This window comes from Phocoena sinus, chromosome 3 (assembly GCF_008692025.1).
Source record: "Phocoena sinus isolate mPhoSin1 chromosome 3, mPhoSin1.pri, whole genome shotgun sequence".
In the NCBI taxonomy this organism is placed as follows: Eukaryota; Metazoa; Chordata; class Mammalia; order Artiodactyla; family Phocoenidae; genus Phocoena; species Phocoena sinus.
Window position 1 is genome coordinate 58,614,496 of NC_045765.1, and position 20,454 is coordinate 58,634,949.

Consider the following 20,454-nt stretch of genomic DNA (forward strand, 5'->3'; position numbering starts at 1 on the left):
GTTCTCAATTCCCACTGTTAGAAATTTTGTTCTTATTGGGAACATACCTTTGATTTTTATCACGGAAGTCAGTAGACAAATAGGATTTGCTTTTTGCAGTTTTGTGTTGCAGCCACCTTTGCTGGAATGCACATGTCCCATAGGCAAAGGCTTTCTGCTTAGAGATCATATGGAAACCTTGGGGTCCAGCACTCTAGTTTCAGTGTTGGAAAAAGAGACAAAAATCCTTGGCTCACTAATGAAATACAGCTGGGTGAGAATGTGTAGGAAAAGGGTGGCCTTCCCTATACTCGGACTGGTGACCATAACAGGACAGGTACACAAAGAAGAATGGGAGGGGCTGGGGGCAATGAGGGGACCCAGAGCAGGGAAGTGAAGGGCTCTCTAACATAACCCAGGATGGGCTCCTGGTCTTCTCTTTGGGTGAACTTGGCCTCCCCCACTTAATTTTGACTGGAGATGAAATGTAGGCCCTGGGCTTCCCTGGTGGCTCAGTGGTTAAGAATCCGCCTGCCAATGCAGGGTACACAGGTTCAAGCCCTGGTCCAGGAAGATCCCACATGCTGTGGAGCAACTAAGCCCGTGCACCACAACTACTGGACCTGCGCTCTAGAGCCTGCAAGCCACAACTACTGAGCCCGCATGCTACAACTACTGAAGCCCGTGCACCTAGAGCCCGTGCTCCGCAACAAGAGAAGCCACCGCAATGAGAAGCCTTTGCGCTGCTATGCTCATCACAACTAGAGAAAGCCGGCATGCAGCAACGAAGACCCTACCCAGCCAAAAATAAAGTAAAAAAAAAAAAAATGTAGGCCCTGACCCTCAAAAGATGATCCCAGCCAATCTTTTCTAAAGGCTGTTGTGGAGTCAGCTTCATAGCATAGCCGGGTGGAGACATTGCTAATCAAAAAATACCTCTCTTAAGGTTATTCCGTTCCCCAGGGATCATTTTAATGGAAGGAACTTCAGCAGTGCTAGGCAAAATTAGAAGCTTCTATTTTCCATGACAGTCATGGAAAATTTCCATACCCTACAGAGAGACTCATATGCATACCAGGGGCAGAAGGCACTGACTCAGCTCCACCCACCTCAGTGGGGCTGCAGGAAAGCCAGTTCCTCCTTCCAGTGAACCTGGAGATGGGCACTGGGGCTGAGGCAGAGGCTCCTTGAGACTCTGCCCACACATACACCACCCCAGGACCACCGCACCACCCTGCTGTTGAACAACTCATGACAGACACATGATCTGCCCTCTCGTTTAATCCACACAACAACGGAATGACATAGATACTACTACCCAGAACCTGAAGCTCCGTGAGATATTGGACTTGCCCAAGACCACAGAGCCAAAAGAGGATTTGAACCCAGATATGCATGGCTCCAAGCCTGTCGTCCACCTTTTTACCTGAAATTCCCCCACTCCCATACCAGGGCCTATGCTCTAAGGTAGAAGCTGAGTGCCTTTAAAAGTTGGGTCACTTTCCTGTGACACTGAATTCTAAAGAATAGCATACTAGATGCAGATTTTGATTATCATTGAGAACCTGATGATTCTACATCTCAACTCTCAATAACCAGCCTGTGATTGTCCCCTGGGTAAAGCAGGTTTCTCTTTCAAAGTGTGCTCATTCATTTGACAAACATTATGAAGCAGCTACTCCATGCCAAGTTCTGTTTTGGCCCTGGGGTCATAGAGATTAATAAGACAATCTTCCCATCCCTGAGGAATGCACAGACAAGTAGGGAATTCCAGAAAAAAAGGGGGGGGGGTGCATCAGTTATTTTACACCATGTGATCATCATCAAAGGGTACTTGGGCAGCACGGTGAGGAGGGAGCACTGAACTCTGCCTGGCAGGGTCAGGGAAGGCTTCATGGAGGGGGTGACCCTAAACGGAGGGTCTCGGAGGAGGGCACTCCAGCCTGTTTAAGGTAAAGGAGCAGGGCATTTTTAAGTGAAGGAGAAAGCAGCTGCCTCATTGCCCAGATATGGATTTGTTCAGATGTTTCAATGCCTCATAATACGTGAAAATTTTCTTAACAACAAAAGCCGCTTCCAGTGGCAGGGTCTGGGGAAGGGACAACAAACACCATGTCTGGCCACAAAGGTGGCAAGAAGAAGCCCCTAAAGCAGCCCAAGAAACAGACCAAGAAGATGGATGAGATAAAATATACATGCAGAAACAGAAAGAGGAGCAGAAGAAACTCTAGGAGCTAAAAGCAAAGGCTGAGGGGAAAGCCCCATGGCCAAGGTGCAAGTAAGAAATCTGCCCAAAAGTAAGCTCTTGCTGGGCTTCCCTGGTGGCGCAGTGGTTGAGAATCTGCCTGCCGATGCAGAGGACACGGGTTCATGCCCCGGTCCGGGAGGATCCCACATGCCGCAGAGCGGCTGGGCCCGTGAGCCATGGCCGCTGAGCCTGCGCATCCAGAGCCTGTGCTCCGCAACGGCAGAGGCCACAACAGTGAGAGGCCCACGTACAGAAAAAAAAAAAAAGCATGGTCGGATCTGCCCTCAGCAAGAGCGCTGTGGCAACGGTGCGAAGGATGGGTTGGAAGGGATGGGAGAGGATGGGAGGGGATGCCCGAGCTTGGTGCTGGGGGTTTTATGATGAGCAGAAGCAGTCGGGATTCCTCCCCTCATGGAACTTGCAGACTGGTTGGGAAGACAGATATTAATCAAATAGTCACAGGAATGAGGGCTCGTTTACAACTGAGCAAATGTTGTGAAGGAAATGCAGCCCCAAAGGGAGCTGATAGATCCATGAAGAGGCTGTGGACAGAGGATGGAGAAGGAGGCTGAGGTTAGAGTGGATGAACCACGGTGACTGCCTGCACGTGGCAGGGGCTGGTGAGGGGGGGAGTAGGAGGACGTCCTCCAGGTTTTGACATCAGTAAGGCCCTAAAAGGATGTGGGGAGGGAATCAAGGAGAGCATGATGGGGAAGAGGGCAAGGTCCCGGTGATTCAGGAAAGATATAGGGGCTTTGACCTTCCCCAGGACCCGTACCCAGCAGAGCTGAAGTCAAACACTCAGATCTACCTCCCCAAAGCATGGCTGAAGTGGTCCATATCCTAAAGGACTGCAGGAGCAGTGGGGCCTTAAAGAGGGCCCATCCTCAGCACCAAGGGACAAGCAGAGACTTGCTGAAGGGGTGAATGGGGCCCTTAAGCTACAAATGCCATGTTGTGTTTTACAAACAGAAGAGCCTGAGACCTCCCTGGCCCAAGGAAGGGAGAAAAGGGAGATGGTCAGGTGAGCCATACAGGCCCAGAAACATCCAGAAGGGAGTGATGAGCCAGAGGGGCCTTCTGACAGCAAAGGGCCACAGCCCCAACGAGGATTCACCTGCAGAGGAGGTCCCACTAGGGCAGCCAAGGCTGGATTATACTGTCTGCCCTCATAAAACTCATTATAACCAATGGCCAGTTAAGAGAAATCAGCACAGCATCACGGGACCGTGGCCTCTGCCACGTGCTTTGTGCTGAGCATGCTGAACGCGTGTGCAGGTGCGAATGTGGAATGCAGTCAGCCTCCTGGGCTTTAACGAGGAGAGATTTTCCCAGGATCCTGGGCCCGTGTTGAAATATGGGCATCCCTGATACAGAAGCATTACCATCACTTTATCATATTTGAAAGTTATCATCTCACCTTTCATCTTATGAATTCAAGTTAGGCATAAGGGTTTGGGGGGAATGAGAGAACTCTTCATGCCCATTTTCATGTGGAGAAACTAGCACAGCGAGGTCTAAGACTGGATGGAGGAGACGGCAGTGGTCAATGCTGTGGCCCAGGTCAGGCTCATACAGGCTGGGCATCTGGAAATGACCTTTATGTGTCAAAAAAGATAGTTTGGGTCTAATGTAAATTCTTATCTTCACATAGTTCTCCGATAAGTGATAAAAATATAGATCTTTCCCTGAGCTACTTTAGAATGATTGTACCTATTACAGCAGACATTCTACTATCATATAATGTTTATTTATACCCTCTCCTCATGTTAATTCATGACATGAATTTTAAAAGCCTGGTACCTTTGTGCTTCCGGAACAGGCTGAAAGCCCACAAAGTTTTGAGGAAAAAGACCTGATGGTCCATAGAAAATGTGCCCTTTTGGATGAGGCCTTCACAGCATATTTGCAGGCACTCCCCTCTATCTTATCCTTAAGGGACTCAAGTCCTCTATCTTATTCTAAGACTGAGTGTAGCATCTTCAACGGGGAAATTCTGACCTTTTAGTCACTAAAATTCAATTCTAGGATGGGAATAAGGTTTAAACTGTCATTCTTCAAAGTGACAGGGAAAGGAAACTGGACTGTCCAGGGTTTGCTCTAGAATATTAGCAGAAAAACAGCTGTTAAGTGGGTCTGAGGCAAGCTAAGACCACGTCACCCCATGCCTCAGTTTCCCAGCTTCAACCGTTCATTGACAAAAGATGTTTCCTGAGCCCCCACTGTGAGCCACACATTGTTCTGGGCACTGATGGCAGAGCCGTGAGCCAGTCGTGACCTTGTGGAGGTCACAATGCTCTGTGAATGGGAAAAGAGGCAAAATAATAACAATGATGATGATGATAAACAAATAGACAAATAAGAACATCTTAGGTTAAGTGCTGACAGCTAGGAAGGAAATAAAAGTGTCATGCAAAAGAATAATTAGAAACGGACCTCCTTCAGACATGGTCGGAGAAGGGTGACCTGACCATGTGACACTTAAGTTTAAAGTCAGGGGCACAGCACCCCGAGTGAGGGGAGAGCCAGAGTGAGGTCAGGGGGGCCTTGGCTGGGTGACTAGGTTTGACTCTTAGCCTATGGAAAGCTGCTAAAGGAGAGAGGCAGGATCTGATTCATATTTTTAAAGGATTATTCTGAGAATTGATTGTAGGGTATAAGAGTTTTTCAGGCACTGTGCCAGGCAGTGTTTTATGCACCCCTCACAAACATTCTGTTAACTTATTTACGACAACCCTGTGAAGTAGAGATTATTGTTTTCCCATTCTGCAGCTAGAAAAAAAGAGGCACAGCGAGACAAAGTTATTTAGCAAAAAGCTCACAGTTAAACCCAGAACCTGTACTCTGTTTTACAACAGCTTCACCTCAACACTGGGATCAGGAACAGGGAATCAGAATATGCAACGGGGACTCATTCATTCAAAGAACAATTAATTTATTTAGCACCTTCAGTGTGCCAGGTTCTGCACTAGGTTTGGGGTTTCAAGGGGGAAGAAAACATAGCTCTGCCCTCAAGGAGCAACCAGGCTATCAGGGGGAGAGTTGGACCCTCAGTATGAATAAATCCGGGCTTTGTGCATCCCAGTTCCTTGGCCCTGATTCTGGGGCCAGACTCTTCTACGTCTGGACTGTCTAAATCACGCCTCATTTAGGGCCCAGGATAAACCAAGAGGTGATTCAGAGGACCATGGTGGGGGTGAGGTCCAGACTTCCTCAGGCATTGAACACTCTTGCCCTGACTGCCCTCAAGGCTGGTCCAACTGCTCTCAGTCTCCAGGTCTGGGCATTAGAGAAGCACAGCCCTGGTGCGGAGGTCTTTCAAGATTCCAAACACCTTCTAGCAGTCCCCACTGGGATGGCAAGTGAGCATTGATTCTGCTTCAGCAGAACTCTAGCTCAAGGCCAGCTATTGTCTTTGAACTTGAGAAAACAGCCTTTCAGGAACTGATTCCTTCTGCTTAATTTGAGGCTGCTACTTGCAGATTTGGGTAGGTAACCCTGAACTGAACTGTTTGGGGTGGGGGGCAGAGTTCCATGACACTGAGGGGAGGGCCTCATGGCATCCCGAAGCAGCAGCAATTTCCATAACAATTGCCCCAAACCCTCGCCTTGTTAATCCGTTTGTTCTCTGAGGCCCATACACAACTGCCTCTTCAGACAACCCGTTATTAAAGTGCTGTTATCCAGGCGAGACAGACCTGGTAGAGAACGGATTACCTCGCTCCTGCCTTCTGCATGATAAGTCAGCCCCAACCTTCCCACACACACACACACACCCCACCGGGTAAGAGGAGGGTGAATCACGGTCTATTCAACATCACTCTCAGGCACTTTTCCCCTTTGACTTCATTAGGAGCAGTTCTTATGCTAGGGTGGCCTATTGATGAAACCTCAGCCCCTTCCACTGCAAGCCAGAAGTCAAACAATCAAAGACAGCACAGGCTGGAGAAATCAGAAAGAGGATTTGCATGAAATCAAGGGTTGGTGATGATCCTTGCAGATAGGAAGGAAAACGGGCCTTGTTCAGAAAAGTCAGTATGCAGCTGAATTGTTAACTCCATTCAGCCCTGTGTGGAGGCACCTGAAGGTTGATGGGGTTGTATGTTGTTCCTGGGTAGGGCAAGGCGACCAGAGCATCCTTGCCCACAGCCTTATAGCACTGGCTCACACCAGTGGGCTTGCTTTAGACTGGGACCTCCACAGAGATAAACAAGTTCTGTGCCCCCTGCATCCTGCTCTGTATGGTGCCTGGCACATAGCTGGAGTTCAGTGAATGTTTGGCAAATAAACACATGAATAAAAATAATAGGTACCATTTATTGGACTCTTACTATACACTTTAAATGGGTTGCTCCATTTAATCTTCACAGCAACTTAATAATAAGGTACTATTATCCCTTTCATAGATAAGCAAACTGAGGCTCAAGCAGGTTTTGTAACATGCCCAAGCTCACACAGCCGGTACATGATGGGGCTGGGATTTGAACCAGGTATGCACCTCTGCTTTCTTACTCCTCCGGCTATCTCTGTGAAGATTCCTGTGACTGACACAATTGGAGGAATCTGTGGCAAACTTGGTAGAGAGCCAGAGTGGGTGGGAGGAGGATATGGAATGAGCAGCCACCACCCCTATCAGTAAAGAACCTCAAATTTAGCCTGGAGACCAGCTATCTGACAACGGGGACTTTTTGTGAGACAAGTGGCTTCATGGTGAATATCATCTACGTCAACTGCAAGATACTTTCTTCTTGAAAGACAGTCCCAGACCTCTTCAGTGACTGGTCTTCTGCACAATGCCCTGTATCCCATAGCTCCTGAAAATTATGGGCGATGGCTGGTACATGACTCAGAGAGCATCATTACTTCACAAGACATTGGGGCTCGCTCCAGTGCCCAAGCTCTTGGGATGAGGAATGTACTACTCACTCCTCTCCAAGGCCAGCCTTCTCTCTAAGCATATATTATCATAGGTTTCCAAGGTCAACGTAACACAACGCAGTGAGGACACGTTTCACTTATTTCCCACTACATATTAAACCAGAAGACACCACTAACCTGACCTATCAAGTTACTTGTGGAGCTCTTGTCACCACAAAAAGCCATCAAGTTTTCCTGAAAGATTTTGTCCTCCTTTTATTTTTCAACAAGGATGTCTATCATTTCATATTGATTTATAAGAGCTCTTTATGTAAGAAAGACATAATCCATTGTCATATGTGTTGCAAATACAAATCCTTTCCTCAGTCTTTTGCCTTATATGTTTACTTAATATGTTTTCAATATCTACAAGTAAAGTTTTACATGAGCATATCTTTCAAACTTTCCCTCTGTAGTTTTGAAATGTCTCCCAGGCCAAGATTATATAACTACTAATATTTTATTCTGGCTTTGACTATGTAGTTTTTAAACATTAAATGCTTTAATTCCATTTAGAATTTATTTAGTTAGATGGTTTGAGCTATGGATAAAATAGTGTATTGCTTACCACTTAGCCCAGCTAACTGGACATAAACTCAGCCCATAATGTCCCCTCTGAGAAACAACAACAGCAAAAATAGTCTATTCAGTTAGTCCACTGAAAGTTCATGTCACGGGGCATGAGTACTAATGAAAGTCCCAAGAGACCCCAAAAGTGAATCTAGCCATTATGGTTGATCCAAGACAATGAACCCAGCTTTTCCTTAAAGGAAGTCTTTGTTAGTGCAACTCATTTTGCCCCATGATAAGAGGAAGCAAGGGCTATAGACACTCCCTAAAGAACATAGAAGAGTTTGTTAAAAAGGCATAGTTTGGCTAAGATCCCTTCCTGCCCAGCCTGATGCAGAGGATTACTGCTTTGGAGGGGGGTTACTTCCACTCAGGCAATCCCAGTGAGTCTGGGCCACTTGTAATTAGATTCTCTTGGAGGTCATGACCAAATACTAGTCCAGAGGTGAATCCTGAAGCTACAGAATAGAAATGAAACAGGTGTGAAGACTGTCTGACACCCAGACAACAAACTGAACAGATCAGCATTCCAAGCCTTGGGGGTGGAGGTGGGGTGTTAGAGGAGGGGCAAAGGCATAGGTTTAGGGATCTGTGAATATTCTTCTTTTACTGGAACACATACTGCTTAGTGGGCTGGCTCTGTCCCCTCCAGATTATTAACACACAATGCCTAAGGGAAGGCACCAGGGATAAATCAGAGCTTAGTAACAAAATTCATAGCAAGAAGCAAATGAGAACAAAACGCATGCCGAATCTAGGCCATTTTCCCTAATCAAAATGCAGAAGGTTTTCCATGGATGTGTTCTAGAATTGCTTAGAATTGCTCGCTTCATTTATGTCAGCCAAAGGTTTGTGGGGTTCTCCAAGGTAAGAAAGGGAAAATGAATTTCTGTTAAATGTCCCTCAGTTGGATGTATTATCCACTTCTTTTTTTTTTTTTTTTATCCACTTCTTAAGTTGTTCCTGGTAAGTACATTATCCTGCACCAGTACCTGTTTGCCCAGCCCCTCCCTTGGACAGCGTATCCTCTGGTTTTCACCTGACCCTGCTAGGAAGGGACCAAGTGTCAGAGAAATCATGTCCTGCCATCTCCTTTCAGTTTTGATTTGGGGCTCATTCAGTGGTTTTAGATTCTCTCTGCCACTGTTCCCTTCCACTAGGGTGATAAATGAAAGATTGCTTCTTAATGGAAGGCAATACCTGCAGTGAATCATGCCCACACACTGAATGGCATCTTTTTCACACAAAATGGATGCTGCATCTCAAGTGAGGAAACAGTTTTGCCCCTTTCTCAGAATAGCATCAGGATCTGGAACTCTAAAATAATAGCTCGATACCCAGTCCTTATTGCTAAACCCCTAACTAAGTTCCTTCTTACTAAAACTAAGATGAATTAAATATTCCAAACTCACAGATTTCAAAGAAAACAAAAACAAATAATGACAACAAAAACTCAGTTCAGTGTTCAGTTTTCAGACTCTGAGATGCACAGGGAATGAGCAAAGAGCTGGCTAGACACACACACACACACACACACACACGTACTCTCTCTCTCACACACACACACACACACACGTACTCTCTCTCACACACACACACGTACTCTCACACACACACACGTACTCTCTCACACACACACACACGTACTCTCTCACACACACACACACGTACTCTCTCTCACACACACACACACACACGTACTCTCACACACACACACGTACTCTCACACACACACACACGTACTCTCTCACACACACACACACGTACTCTCTCACACACACACACACACGTACTCTCTCACACACACACACGTACTCTCTCACACACACACACGTACTCTCTCACACACACACACACACGTACTCTCTCACACACACACACACACACACACGTACTCTCTCACACACACACACACACGTACTCTCTCTCTCACACACACACACACACACACACGTACTCTCTCTCACACACACACACGTACTCTCACACACACACACGTACTCTCTCACACACACACACGTACTCTCTCACACACACACACACGTACTCTCTCTCACACACACACACACACACGTACTCTCACACACACACACGTACTCTCACACACACACACACGTACTCTCTCACACACACACACACGTACTCTCTCACACACACACACACACGTACTCTCTCACACACACACACGTACTCTCTCACACACACACACGTACTCTCTCACACACACACACACACGTACTCTCTCACACACACACACACACACACGTACTCTCTCACACACACACACACACGTACTCTCTCTCTCACACACACACACACACACACGTACTCTCTCACACACACACACACGTACTCTCTCACACACACACACACGTACTCTCACACACACAGGAGAGCTGAAAATTCATGCAAGTCAGTGTTGGACTTTTAGTCAAAGTGACAAGTACTAGTATTTTTGTACATCTTGTCAAATAAATACCAATCCTTAAAAAACGCTGATTTTTTTTCCTGAGATCTAGCTAATCCTGGCCATTTGTGGTAAGTGCTAAAAATCTGAAATGTTAAAGAGAAAAAAGAAAGTGCTTTCTCATAATAGGACCCAAACTCTGGATGCAAACTAAAAGACCTGCACTTAACCATTCAGATATTATCACACACAGGCACGTTCTAAACCACCCAACCAAAATTCAGCTTTCTAATTAGATTCTGTGTCACAAACCTGATATAGGGTCAGAGCCACAAAGTATAGACTGTGAAATGTGCTTGGGCCTTACTCTTAAAACCAGTGTATTTGGTAACTTGATAATCTCAAGTGTCAAAGAGCAGTGTCCTAAAAGCCAGCTCTTCCCTGGGCAGCCCTATACAGTACATGCAGTGTCTACTTTGAGTGAGCTGCAGGGTGAGGTTTGGGCAGTTACCTGGTGAATTTGATCAACATGGACACATCTGACTCATCACTCTCATTCCTGAAAATTCATCCCCAGTTTAGAGCACCCGATATATGTAGCTGGCCTCACTACCCAAAGCCAGGATGGTGGTAAAGCATAGTGGTTAGAAGGACCTGCTTTTGAAAACCTCTGACATGCCTGGATTTGCACCCACCTGCCAGCTGAGTGCTCCTGGGAAAGGCACGGAAGGCTCTGAGCGTCAGTACTTCCAGCTGTCAAATGGAGGGAATAAGCCAGCCCACCACAGAGGTGGTCACGGGGCTTAAGCGCGCTGCCCTGTGTCAAATGCCCAGTAAGCCCCAGTCGCCAGTGATGCTGGCTCCATTAGCGAACACCATCCTCTTCCCTCTCCTGTGGGGCTGGGTAGTCTGAGAAGAGACACTCAAGAGACTACTGAAGGAAGAGTGTGCTTTCTGAAGCTAATAACCTACAAGGACAAACATTTGCCCTGGTGGTTAATTTTAAATGTTTAAGTAATTGCAACAAGATAAAAACTGATGCTGCAGCCAAGGGTCCCAATAAAAGTGTTGAATGGAAAAGAAAGAGTCTACCCTTTACCATGTTCTTTCAAAGTCTTCTTAGAAACCTGAATATCTCATGACTTCAGAGTACAGGTACCAGCTAGCAGCCCCAGCCCTACTCCAGGGAAACCACTGATGTCTGGGTAGTGGCACCTCTCCTGTGAGAAGTGCCAGCAGATGCAAACCTCCTGATAGGACTGTCTGTTTCCTTGTAGGGTTGAAGAAAGCTTCAAAACCTTATTTTGGTCCATCTTTGGCTTGTCTGAAGTGATCTCGGTGGTGCTGAAATATGACCACAAATTCATCGAGAACATCGGCTATGTTCTCTACGGTGTTTATAATGTCACCATGGTGGTCGTGCTGCTCAACATGCTAATAGCCATGATCAACAACTCGTATCAGGAAATTGAGGTAAGACCAGTTAATTGAAAATGCTCTCTCTCCCTGGGCTTAATTTGCATCGCTGTTTTCAGCAATGGGGTAATGACGTCAGAAGCTCATGTGTTATTAAATGTGAAGCCAGAACAGCAAACAACAGACATTTTCCTTGGATCGCTCCAAGAAGCGCTTCCAGTCAACCTGCCGTGACACACGGCAGGCACCATGCATGCAATGGCCCAATGAGGGCAGAAAGAAACAGGGTCACGAATCTTTGCTCTTTTACACGTGTCCCCGCAAGACAGCATGCAGGTGACCCATGGCAAATGGGAATGACTGTTTCTTCCACCCTACATTCACTTCTGCCTCTCCCGAGTTATTTATTAAGTACCTACTGTATGCCAAGCCCATGCTAGGCACTGGCGATACAGAGATAACCAAGACACGATCTCTGCCCTTGAAGAGATTCTCACTCAGTCCAGTGAGAGAAAACAGATACATCAATCAACAAATTACGATGCACCAGTGCGCCAGTGCACCCAGAGAAGTCCTAGAAGGTGTAGGAGGTGCAGAATAGAGAGAGCGCATGACGATGGGGGCGCCGAGGCTTGCAGAGGTGATTCTTGAAGGCCGTTCAAAGACTGATTTTGCCAGACAGACAAAGGAGTCAAGACAGTATATCAGGAGGCAATTTGCCAAAATCTAAAATGCACAAACCGTGAACTATTGATTGCAGCCTTGTTTGGAACAGCAAGAAACGAAAAACAAACTAAATGAGCATTACTAGGAATCTAGTTAAATAGATTATGATGGATCTGAACAGTGGGAAACCGTGCAGCTTTTAAAAAGGATGAGGACTTTCTCTATATTCTGATGTGGAAAGACCTCCAATTATAATGGTAAGTAGAGAAAAGGCAAGTTGCAGAACAATGTATATATTGTACTCTGTGTAGAGAGGCAGAAAAAGGAACACGTATTCCTTTTTGATCATATAATCATTTGAAAAAGAAAACTAACCTGGAAGGGCGCACAAGAAGAGCACAGCAAGGGGCGCCTGATGAGAGGTAGGGGTTAGAGGTCATGGTGGGTTTACAGGCTTTCTCTTTATACGCTCTGATGCTTAGAAATCATGTCATTGTTCTACCTATTAAAAGTCAAATAAATAAATGCAACATTAAAACAAAATAAAATGCACTGATCCTTTGATTCAGCAAATCCGTGCAGACATATGATTTTACATAGATGTTCATTACAAGAAAAACTTGGAAACAGCCCATCAATATAGGAATATTTAAATAAACTGATATAGCACAGACTTTAAAATACTGTTTATAAACATTGAGAAAGACCTTTCTGTGCTGACAGAGCAAATCTCTATGATAATTGTTAAGTGAAAAAATGCAAGCTTGTAGAAAAATATCCATAGGCAAGTCTCATGTACGTAATAATACAAACGTGCAGACACAGAAAGCAAAGGTAGAAATAGGGTATCCTCTGGGGAAGGGAGTGAAACAAGAAAGGAGATTTGAAAGGACTTTCGTGTTTGCTTGGTATACCTCTGTACTTAAGTCTTTTATAAGAAACAATTACCTGTGTATAGAAAAAAATTAAGACTTCCATGTATTTGTTTGCTAGGGCTCCCACAACAAAATATCACAGACTGGGTGGCTTAAATAACAAAAAGTTATTTTCTCACAGTTCTGGAGCCTAGAAGTCCAAGACCAAGGTACTGGCAGGACTGGTTTCTTCTGAGGCCTCTCTCCTTGGCTTGCCGATGACTGTCTTCTTGCTGTGTCCTCACAGGGCCTCTCCTCTGTGTATCTCTTCCTGTCCTTATGATGACACCAGTCATATTGGATTAGGGCCCCACCCTTACAGCCTCGTTTAACCTTAATTACCTCTTTAAAGGCCCTCTCTCCAAATATAATCACACTCTAAGATACTTGTGGTCAGGGCTTCAACATATGAATTTTAGGGGAAAGCTTTGGTCCATAAAATCCCTCCAAAAAAGAGTATTCTAAACCGTAGGTACAGCATGTGCCAAGGCAGGGAGGGATAAAACAATGTGGTATACTCAGCACTGCACTGCAAGAGGGTAGACTGGGTGAGAAAAAGAGGTAAGAGGAGAGAGGAAGCGGTGAGCCAGTGTGAAGCCTTAGTCTTAGCCCCCAGCCTCACCGCCCTGCCACCCCGCCACCTACAGGAAAACGCAGCACTGCGTCAGCAGACAAACAACATATATATATATACATATATAGATATACTTAAGTGTTTTACAGACTTGGTCACCTATGTGAATACTGAGCTGTTGCTAACTAACCCTCCCTGCCCTCCTGGGCCTCAGCTTCCCCACATGTAAGAGAAACCAGATGGCCCCTGGAATACATGGGTTTCTGGAGCACTCGCCCCAGGTGTTCTGCCCCACCCTATCGAGCACATTGTGCGTTGGTCCAAATGAACATAACGTGGGAAGTCACGTGATTAGCATGAGTGATGCCCACCAGTTTGGGGCAGGAGTGAGCAAACCCACGGCTTATGACGTCAAGTTATCCACCACAGGGCGGTGCCAGGAGACAGAGAGAGCCCACTGCAACCCACTGGGCGCTGGGCTTCTCCTTGTCTGGTGAGAGCAAATGTCCCCACCGTCTCATTGGCGATGCGTGTACAAAGACCCTGAGGTCGGCTGCTGGGACGTGCCTAGTGTTCACGGTCATGATGAACCTTAATGAAGTACGTATTTGTAAGTTCTTACAGGAGAACACTTATTTATTCAACAGATCTTGAGCACCTACGTCCGAATCCATGGACCTGCCTGCCTCTGTGCCTGCCACGCCCCGCCCCCCACCCCCCGCCATTGCCCTCCTGTAGGCAGATAGGCCTTCTCCCCCTGAGCAGCCCCAGCCAGGTGCCCTGGCCCCCTGCCCTCTCTCCTCCTCAGAATCAGCCACTGCACATTAGCCCTCCCCACCTACATCCTCACCCTCTCCCCCTCTCTAGCTAATCCTGCCTGTCAGCATTTAAATGCATCTCTTGATCTTTTTTTTAAAATAAATTTATTTATTTATTTACGGCTGCATTGGGTCTTCGTTGCTGTCTGCGGGCTTTCTCTAGTTGCGGTGAGCGGGGGTGGGGCTACTCTGTTGCGGTGCGCGGGCTTCTCATTGCTGTGGCTTCTCTTGTTGCAGAGCACGGGCTCTAGGCGCACGGGCTTCAGTAATTATGGCATGGGGGCTCAGTAGTTGTGGCTCACGGGCCCTAGAGCACAGGCTCAGTAGTTGTGGCACACGGGCTTAGTTGCTCCACGGCATGTGGGATCTTCCCGGGCCAGGGTTCAAACCAGTGTCCCCTGCGTTGGCAGGTGGATTCTTGACCACTGTGCCACCAGGGAAGTCCCATCTCTTGATCTTTAAAAAAAAAGTAACTACAAACAATCCTCCCTCCATTTCACTTTCCAGCTCTGAACCTCTTTGTCTCCTGCTCTTTACTGCCTACAAAGAGTTGTTTACATTTCTCACTGCCTCTCCACTAATTAACTGCTACTCTTCTCCACCCCAGCCCACCCGCACTTGACCTGGTTGAGAACTACTCACCCCTTGGATCTCAGCTCAAATGCTAGCCCTCAGGGCAGCCTTCCCTGACCCCCAGGGGCGGGACCCCCAGCACCCAGGGCCTCCCCCAGCTCTTAGCCCAGCTCTAGATACAAAGAGCTGATGAGTTAACATACTCGTGTCATTGGCCAGGCTGCGCGTCCCAGGAGGGCAGGATTGCCATCCCCAATACCTACCTAGCACAGGCCAGGCACACAGTAGGTGAGCACTAGGTGGGCACACAGTAGGAGGTTTGCTGAGTGACTGAAGGTTGAACATCAGGCAATGTATTAAGTTATGGAGATATAAATAATACTTACTGAGGGTTTACTAAGTATCTGACATTGTTTTTCCCGCATTAACTTCTTTAACTCCCACAAGAGCCTATGAGGTAGGTATTATTATCCTCATTTTACAGATGAGGAAACTGAAGCCCAGAGCAGCTAAGTCACCTGCCATGGTTACACAGCTAGTAAGGAACAGAGGCAGGGTTTGAACCCAGCCAGGCTTCGGAGCCTGTGCTCTCTCCACTGCATCACCCTTCCTCTCAGGTCAGCAGTCCCTCCCACACCTCTCTGCTGTACAGCCGAGATCAGGAACGACCCCTGTCCTCACAAAGCTTCCAGTCTAAACGACCTGTATAGCATGTCCCCATAGAGCAGGCCAGGTGCTGATGGGGTCTCAGTAAAAGCAAGCCTGCTGGTAATGACCTTATACTCTCCTGGCACATCCCAGCAGCCTCATGTGGACCCCTTGAAGTATAGCTCGGGCCTGTGTGGAGAAAAGCCCACTGCCCACAGCGCACATATTCAGTGCCGACCTCAGGGCTACGGGAAGCAGGCTATCACCATGAGCAGAGGAGCGAGCCCAAGACCACTGCCTACATCACACAGCTAGTAGGGGTCTAGCTGATTCCAAACCCCACGCCTCTTTCCCGGCCTCAGACTGCCCTCCTAGGACAGGGGCCCAAGGAGCCTCCCTACAGAAAACACACACCTGCTACCTCTCAGGGGGGCCCACTCAGCGTTTCTGGCATTGCCACCAACTCAGAAGTAACAGATCTGGGCTTTAAATCTACCACCACCACCACCAGGGAAGAGGGCATGGCCAGGCTACCTGCTGCCAGCTCATCAGGTTTGCTCCCCTTGAATTACATACACTAGACCTCGTGACATCATTTGACAGCACTCTGACCAATGAGAAATACACTTTCTAATAGGAAACACATGATGGCGTCTGACATGGTAGCCACGAGCCACATGTACTGAGCACTCGAAATGTGGCCAGTCCAAATTGAGATGTGCTATGAGTGTAGAATACATGCCAATTTCGAGGGCTCGGTATGCCAAGAAAATCTGAGCTATCTCATAAATAATTTTTATAATGATTACATGGTAACATTTTGGATCTATCAGATTAACTTAAAAAACATCACTGATATTAATTTCACTTGTTTCATTTTACTTTTCATAATGTGGCTCTGAGAAAATCTTGATGCCCTTGTGTGGTTCTCCTCTGCGGCTGACGTTACGTGCTGTTGGATAGCACTGCCTCTGATGGTGTGCTGTTATTTTCCTTGCCCCACAGGAAGATGCAGATGTGGAGTGGAAGTTTGCCCGAGCAAAGCTCTGGCTGTCTTATTTTGATGAAGGAAGAACTCTACCTGCTCCTTTTAATCTAGTGCCAAGTCCTAAATCATTTTATTATCTCATAATGAGAATCAAGATGTGCCTCATAAAACTCTGCAAATCTAAGGCCAAAAGCTGTGAAAATGACCTTGAAATGGGCATGCTGAGTTCTAAATTCAGGGTAGGTAGTGTGGGACTTATGGGGCTAGAGAGGCAGCAGGAGGGGGAGGGGGAGCTGTGTGTTTGGTTCAGATGGTGCCCCTGATACAAGGGAAGTCAGGAGCCCGGAGGGACCCCGTGCTTTCCAGAATCAGCCAGCGCATCAGCAAAGCTGCAGTCCCAGCAGGGGCAGCCGGCCGGCCGTAGTGCCCCTCCTCCTGCGGGCCGAGCCGGGACCCCACTGAGGGACTCCTTAGTGGACTCGGAAGCAGATTAGCTCTTCCCAGAAAGTATCTGGATCATGATGACTGGGAAGAAAGGTTCCCTGCCCATTATCTCCCGCTCCTGGAGATTCTCAATTATTAGCATATTAAAATCTCTGGGGAGTCTTGGAGGAAGGACACCCACATCACTTTAACTGAGTGCTTTCCAAACAAAGCTGACCAAACAGTAATTTGTAACCCACTGACATTCTACAGAGCTAGAGGCCCCAGGAACACGTTCTGGAAAGCCAAGCAGCAGTGGGTATAGTGACCTCCTGAGGGTCCTCATTTTAGAGACAGCCCCGTATGCAGGTCCTGTTCGAGTCCTAGCATGTGTGTATGTACAATCGTGTATCATGTATTATATATTATGTATTTTCTTTTTTTTTTTTTCTTAGAAGACTCGCTACCAGGCTGGCATGAGGAATTCTGAAAACCTGACAGCAAATAACACTTACAGCAAGCCCACCAGATATCAGGTAACCACCCCTTTCCCAGGTATGGGCAGAAGCAGACTCCATTCAGACACCGGTTTAGTCACATGGCTGTGTCACTCCCCCCAGAACACAGCTTCATTCCTTCCTTCATTCGACAAATACTTATAGAGTGCCTACTGTATGCCAGGCACCATGCTGCTTCCTGGGGATACAGACATGGTTCCTATCTTACTGGCACTTCCAGTCCATAGAGGGAGAGATACAATGAGCAAGTAAACGCACAAATAAATATGTAACTTCAAATTGATAAAAGTGCCAAGAAGAAAACAATCAGATGTTAAAATGGAGAAAAATAGGGAGCCCCTGCTTAGATATGGCTGTCAGAGGATGTATCTTCAAGGAGAGGACAGTCAGCTAAAACCTCAGAGATGAGAAGGAGGCAGCCACGTGGGGCCTTCCAGGCAGAGGAAGAGCACCAGCAAAAGCTAGAGGGGAGAAGCTTGGTGGGTCCACAGCAGCTAGAGCTCTGAGTAGGGGAGAGGGGAGGGCAATGAGGTCAGAGTCCAAATCAGGGGCCTGGAGCAAGGTCAGGAGGTGGATTTCACTCTGATGTACCCAGGAAGGCAGTGGGAGGAGTTTAACTTGGGGGGAAGGAGAAGATGATAAAATTGTATTTATGCTTTAAGAAGACGACCTAACTGCTATAATGAGAAGAGACAGGTGAGGACAAAAGTGGAAGCAGGGAGACCAGTGAGGAGGATGTGACAGTCACCCAGGTACAAGGAATGGCGACTTGGAGTGTGAGAAGGGTGAGGGAGAAAGACTGACTGACTCAATATACGTTTGGGATGCATCGCCAAAGGGACGTGATGCAAACCAGCGGGCGCCGGGTAGGGAGAGGCAGGCACGCAGGATGGCTCCCAGGGATCTGTCTTAAGCAACCAGGTGGATATTGATGTTTCCAGTAAGCACCTGACCTTAGACTGCCAGCAGGCAAAGTCTGTTGTTATAAAAATTAGGAGAACTTATGTGCGTACAGATCTTGCTTTGCTTTTGGAAATTAATGCAAAATCTCTGTATCCGTTTGCATCAGCCAGTGATAAATGGTTATTACAGGTTATTGATTATAAAAGTGCAGGCCATACTTTTCTTGCTTGCCCACTCCCAATGACCAGCAGTTTTACCCATGCTGACCATCTCCTATCAGGTGTAAATCTGAAGCTGTCCTGAGTGCTCCTTCAGGCCAAGGTGATATGACCCTGGTGCCACCATCCCCGAGGGAGCCATTACAGACTTAGTATCTTCCAGACACAGGTCTCTAATTGAATCTCCATCCATATTTCAGAAGCTAGCTGTGCAGTTAGGAGGAGTTAAGTGTACAGTTAAGAAACAGCTCATCCCTCATAGTACTTATAGTTTTAACAGATGACATGGGCTAAAAATTGGCAAAGGGCAAGTCTTGTCTTTAATTGTGCACAAAATTGGACCTGACCAGTTTGATCTGCTTTGATTTATTTTACAGGACAAATCCTTTGGTCAGGGGAAGGATTTTTATTTCTTAGCTTCTCGGAGAGAAGTAGAGATTATCTGTGCCACAGAAAAGATAGAAAACCCTAGCAGGGACTTCCCTGGTGGCGCAGTGGTTAAGAATCCGCCTGCCAATGCAGGGGACACAGGTTTGAGCCCTGGCCCGGGGAAGATCCCACACGCCGCGGAGCAACTAAGCCCGTGCGCCACAACTACTGAGCCTGTGCTCTAGAGCCCGCGAGCCACAACTACTGAGCCCATGTGCCACAACTACGGAAGACGGCGCGCCTAGAGCCCGTGCTCCCCAACAAGAGAAGCCACCGCAATGAGAAGCCTGCACGCCGCAACTAGAGAAAGCCCACGTGCCGCAAGGAAGACCCAATGTAGCCAAAAATAAAATAAATTATTTTAAAAAAAGAAAAGAAAAGAAAACCCTAATGGATTAGGGCCAGATCTCTCCTGGGTTTTGAGAATCAGCAGCTGACATCGAGGAAGGCAGCTGATGTGGTGAATGTCTATACCGAGGATGAATCCCTTATGAACGAGGCCCCGTTCCAGAGCAGTCTTGAGCAATCCCATTTCTGTCTTTCATCTTCACTGGCTGAGTCCCTGCAGCCTTCAGTCTCCCGGAGAGCTTCCTGCTATGATTACACAGATTAGCCGGTTTGCAGCTTCAGGCTACTGATGGCCTGGGAAAGCAGGCTCACCCTGTATTTTGTGAATCCAGCAAGAAAAGCCTCGGGCGACTTATTCAAATCGTTATCACCAGAAAGAAGACAGAAAAACTGGGCCAGTGGGCGTCAGAGGGGGAGGGCTGAGAGGACAGTGGATGGAGCAGAAAGCATCTTGCATTTGTACGTTGGCACCTTGCTCAGTCCTTCAAGGTCAAGTCTGGGCATCTTCCTGAGCTATCATCTGCTCAAATAGGAGTAAACGCTGAGTTGACACAGACAGGCAGCTGGAGCAGACTAGACACTAGGGCATGTGAGAGAGGCAGGATCTGTAACCCCCACTGAACAGCTGAGGGAATTCAGGCTTCGTGGCAAAGGTCACACGGATGGTTGAAGTGAGATCTGTCTGACTCAGAAGGGCACCCCTCTTGCACCCCATCACGCTGCCAGGGCACTGTCCCCTTACTCCTCTTCACAGTGTCGGAACCTGCCCTGTCTGTGTCTGACAGCCCCTGGGAAGAGCTCTATCTGAGCCTGTGGGGAGGAAGCTAGGAACGGAAGGTGCTTTTGCTATCACGGGGCAGCAACCGGTACAGAACGAAGGATTTGGGCAGGGATCTA

General features: G+C 47.3%; 1 protein-coding gene across 1 annotated transcript in view; it reads left to right on the forward strand.

Annotated features, from left to right (window-relative positions):
* The window catches only part of TRPC7 (transient receptor potential cation channel subfamily C member 7), a 143,359-nt gene that overhangs the window by 116,332 nt on the left and 6,573 nt on the right, over window positions 1–20,454 (forward strand). The window contains exons 8-10 of the mRNA XM_032628614.1: window positions 11,399–11,594; window positions 16,736–16,957; window positions 17,597–17,677. Of these exons, the coding sequence (XP_032484505.1) occupies window positions 11,399–11,594; window positions 16,736–16,957; window positions 17,597–17,677 (499 nt within the window). The remainder of the gene's footprint in view (window positions 1–11,398; window positions 11,595–16,735; window positions 16,958–17,596; window positions 17,678–20,454) is intronic.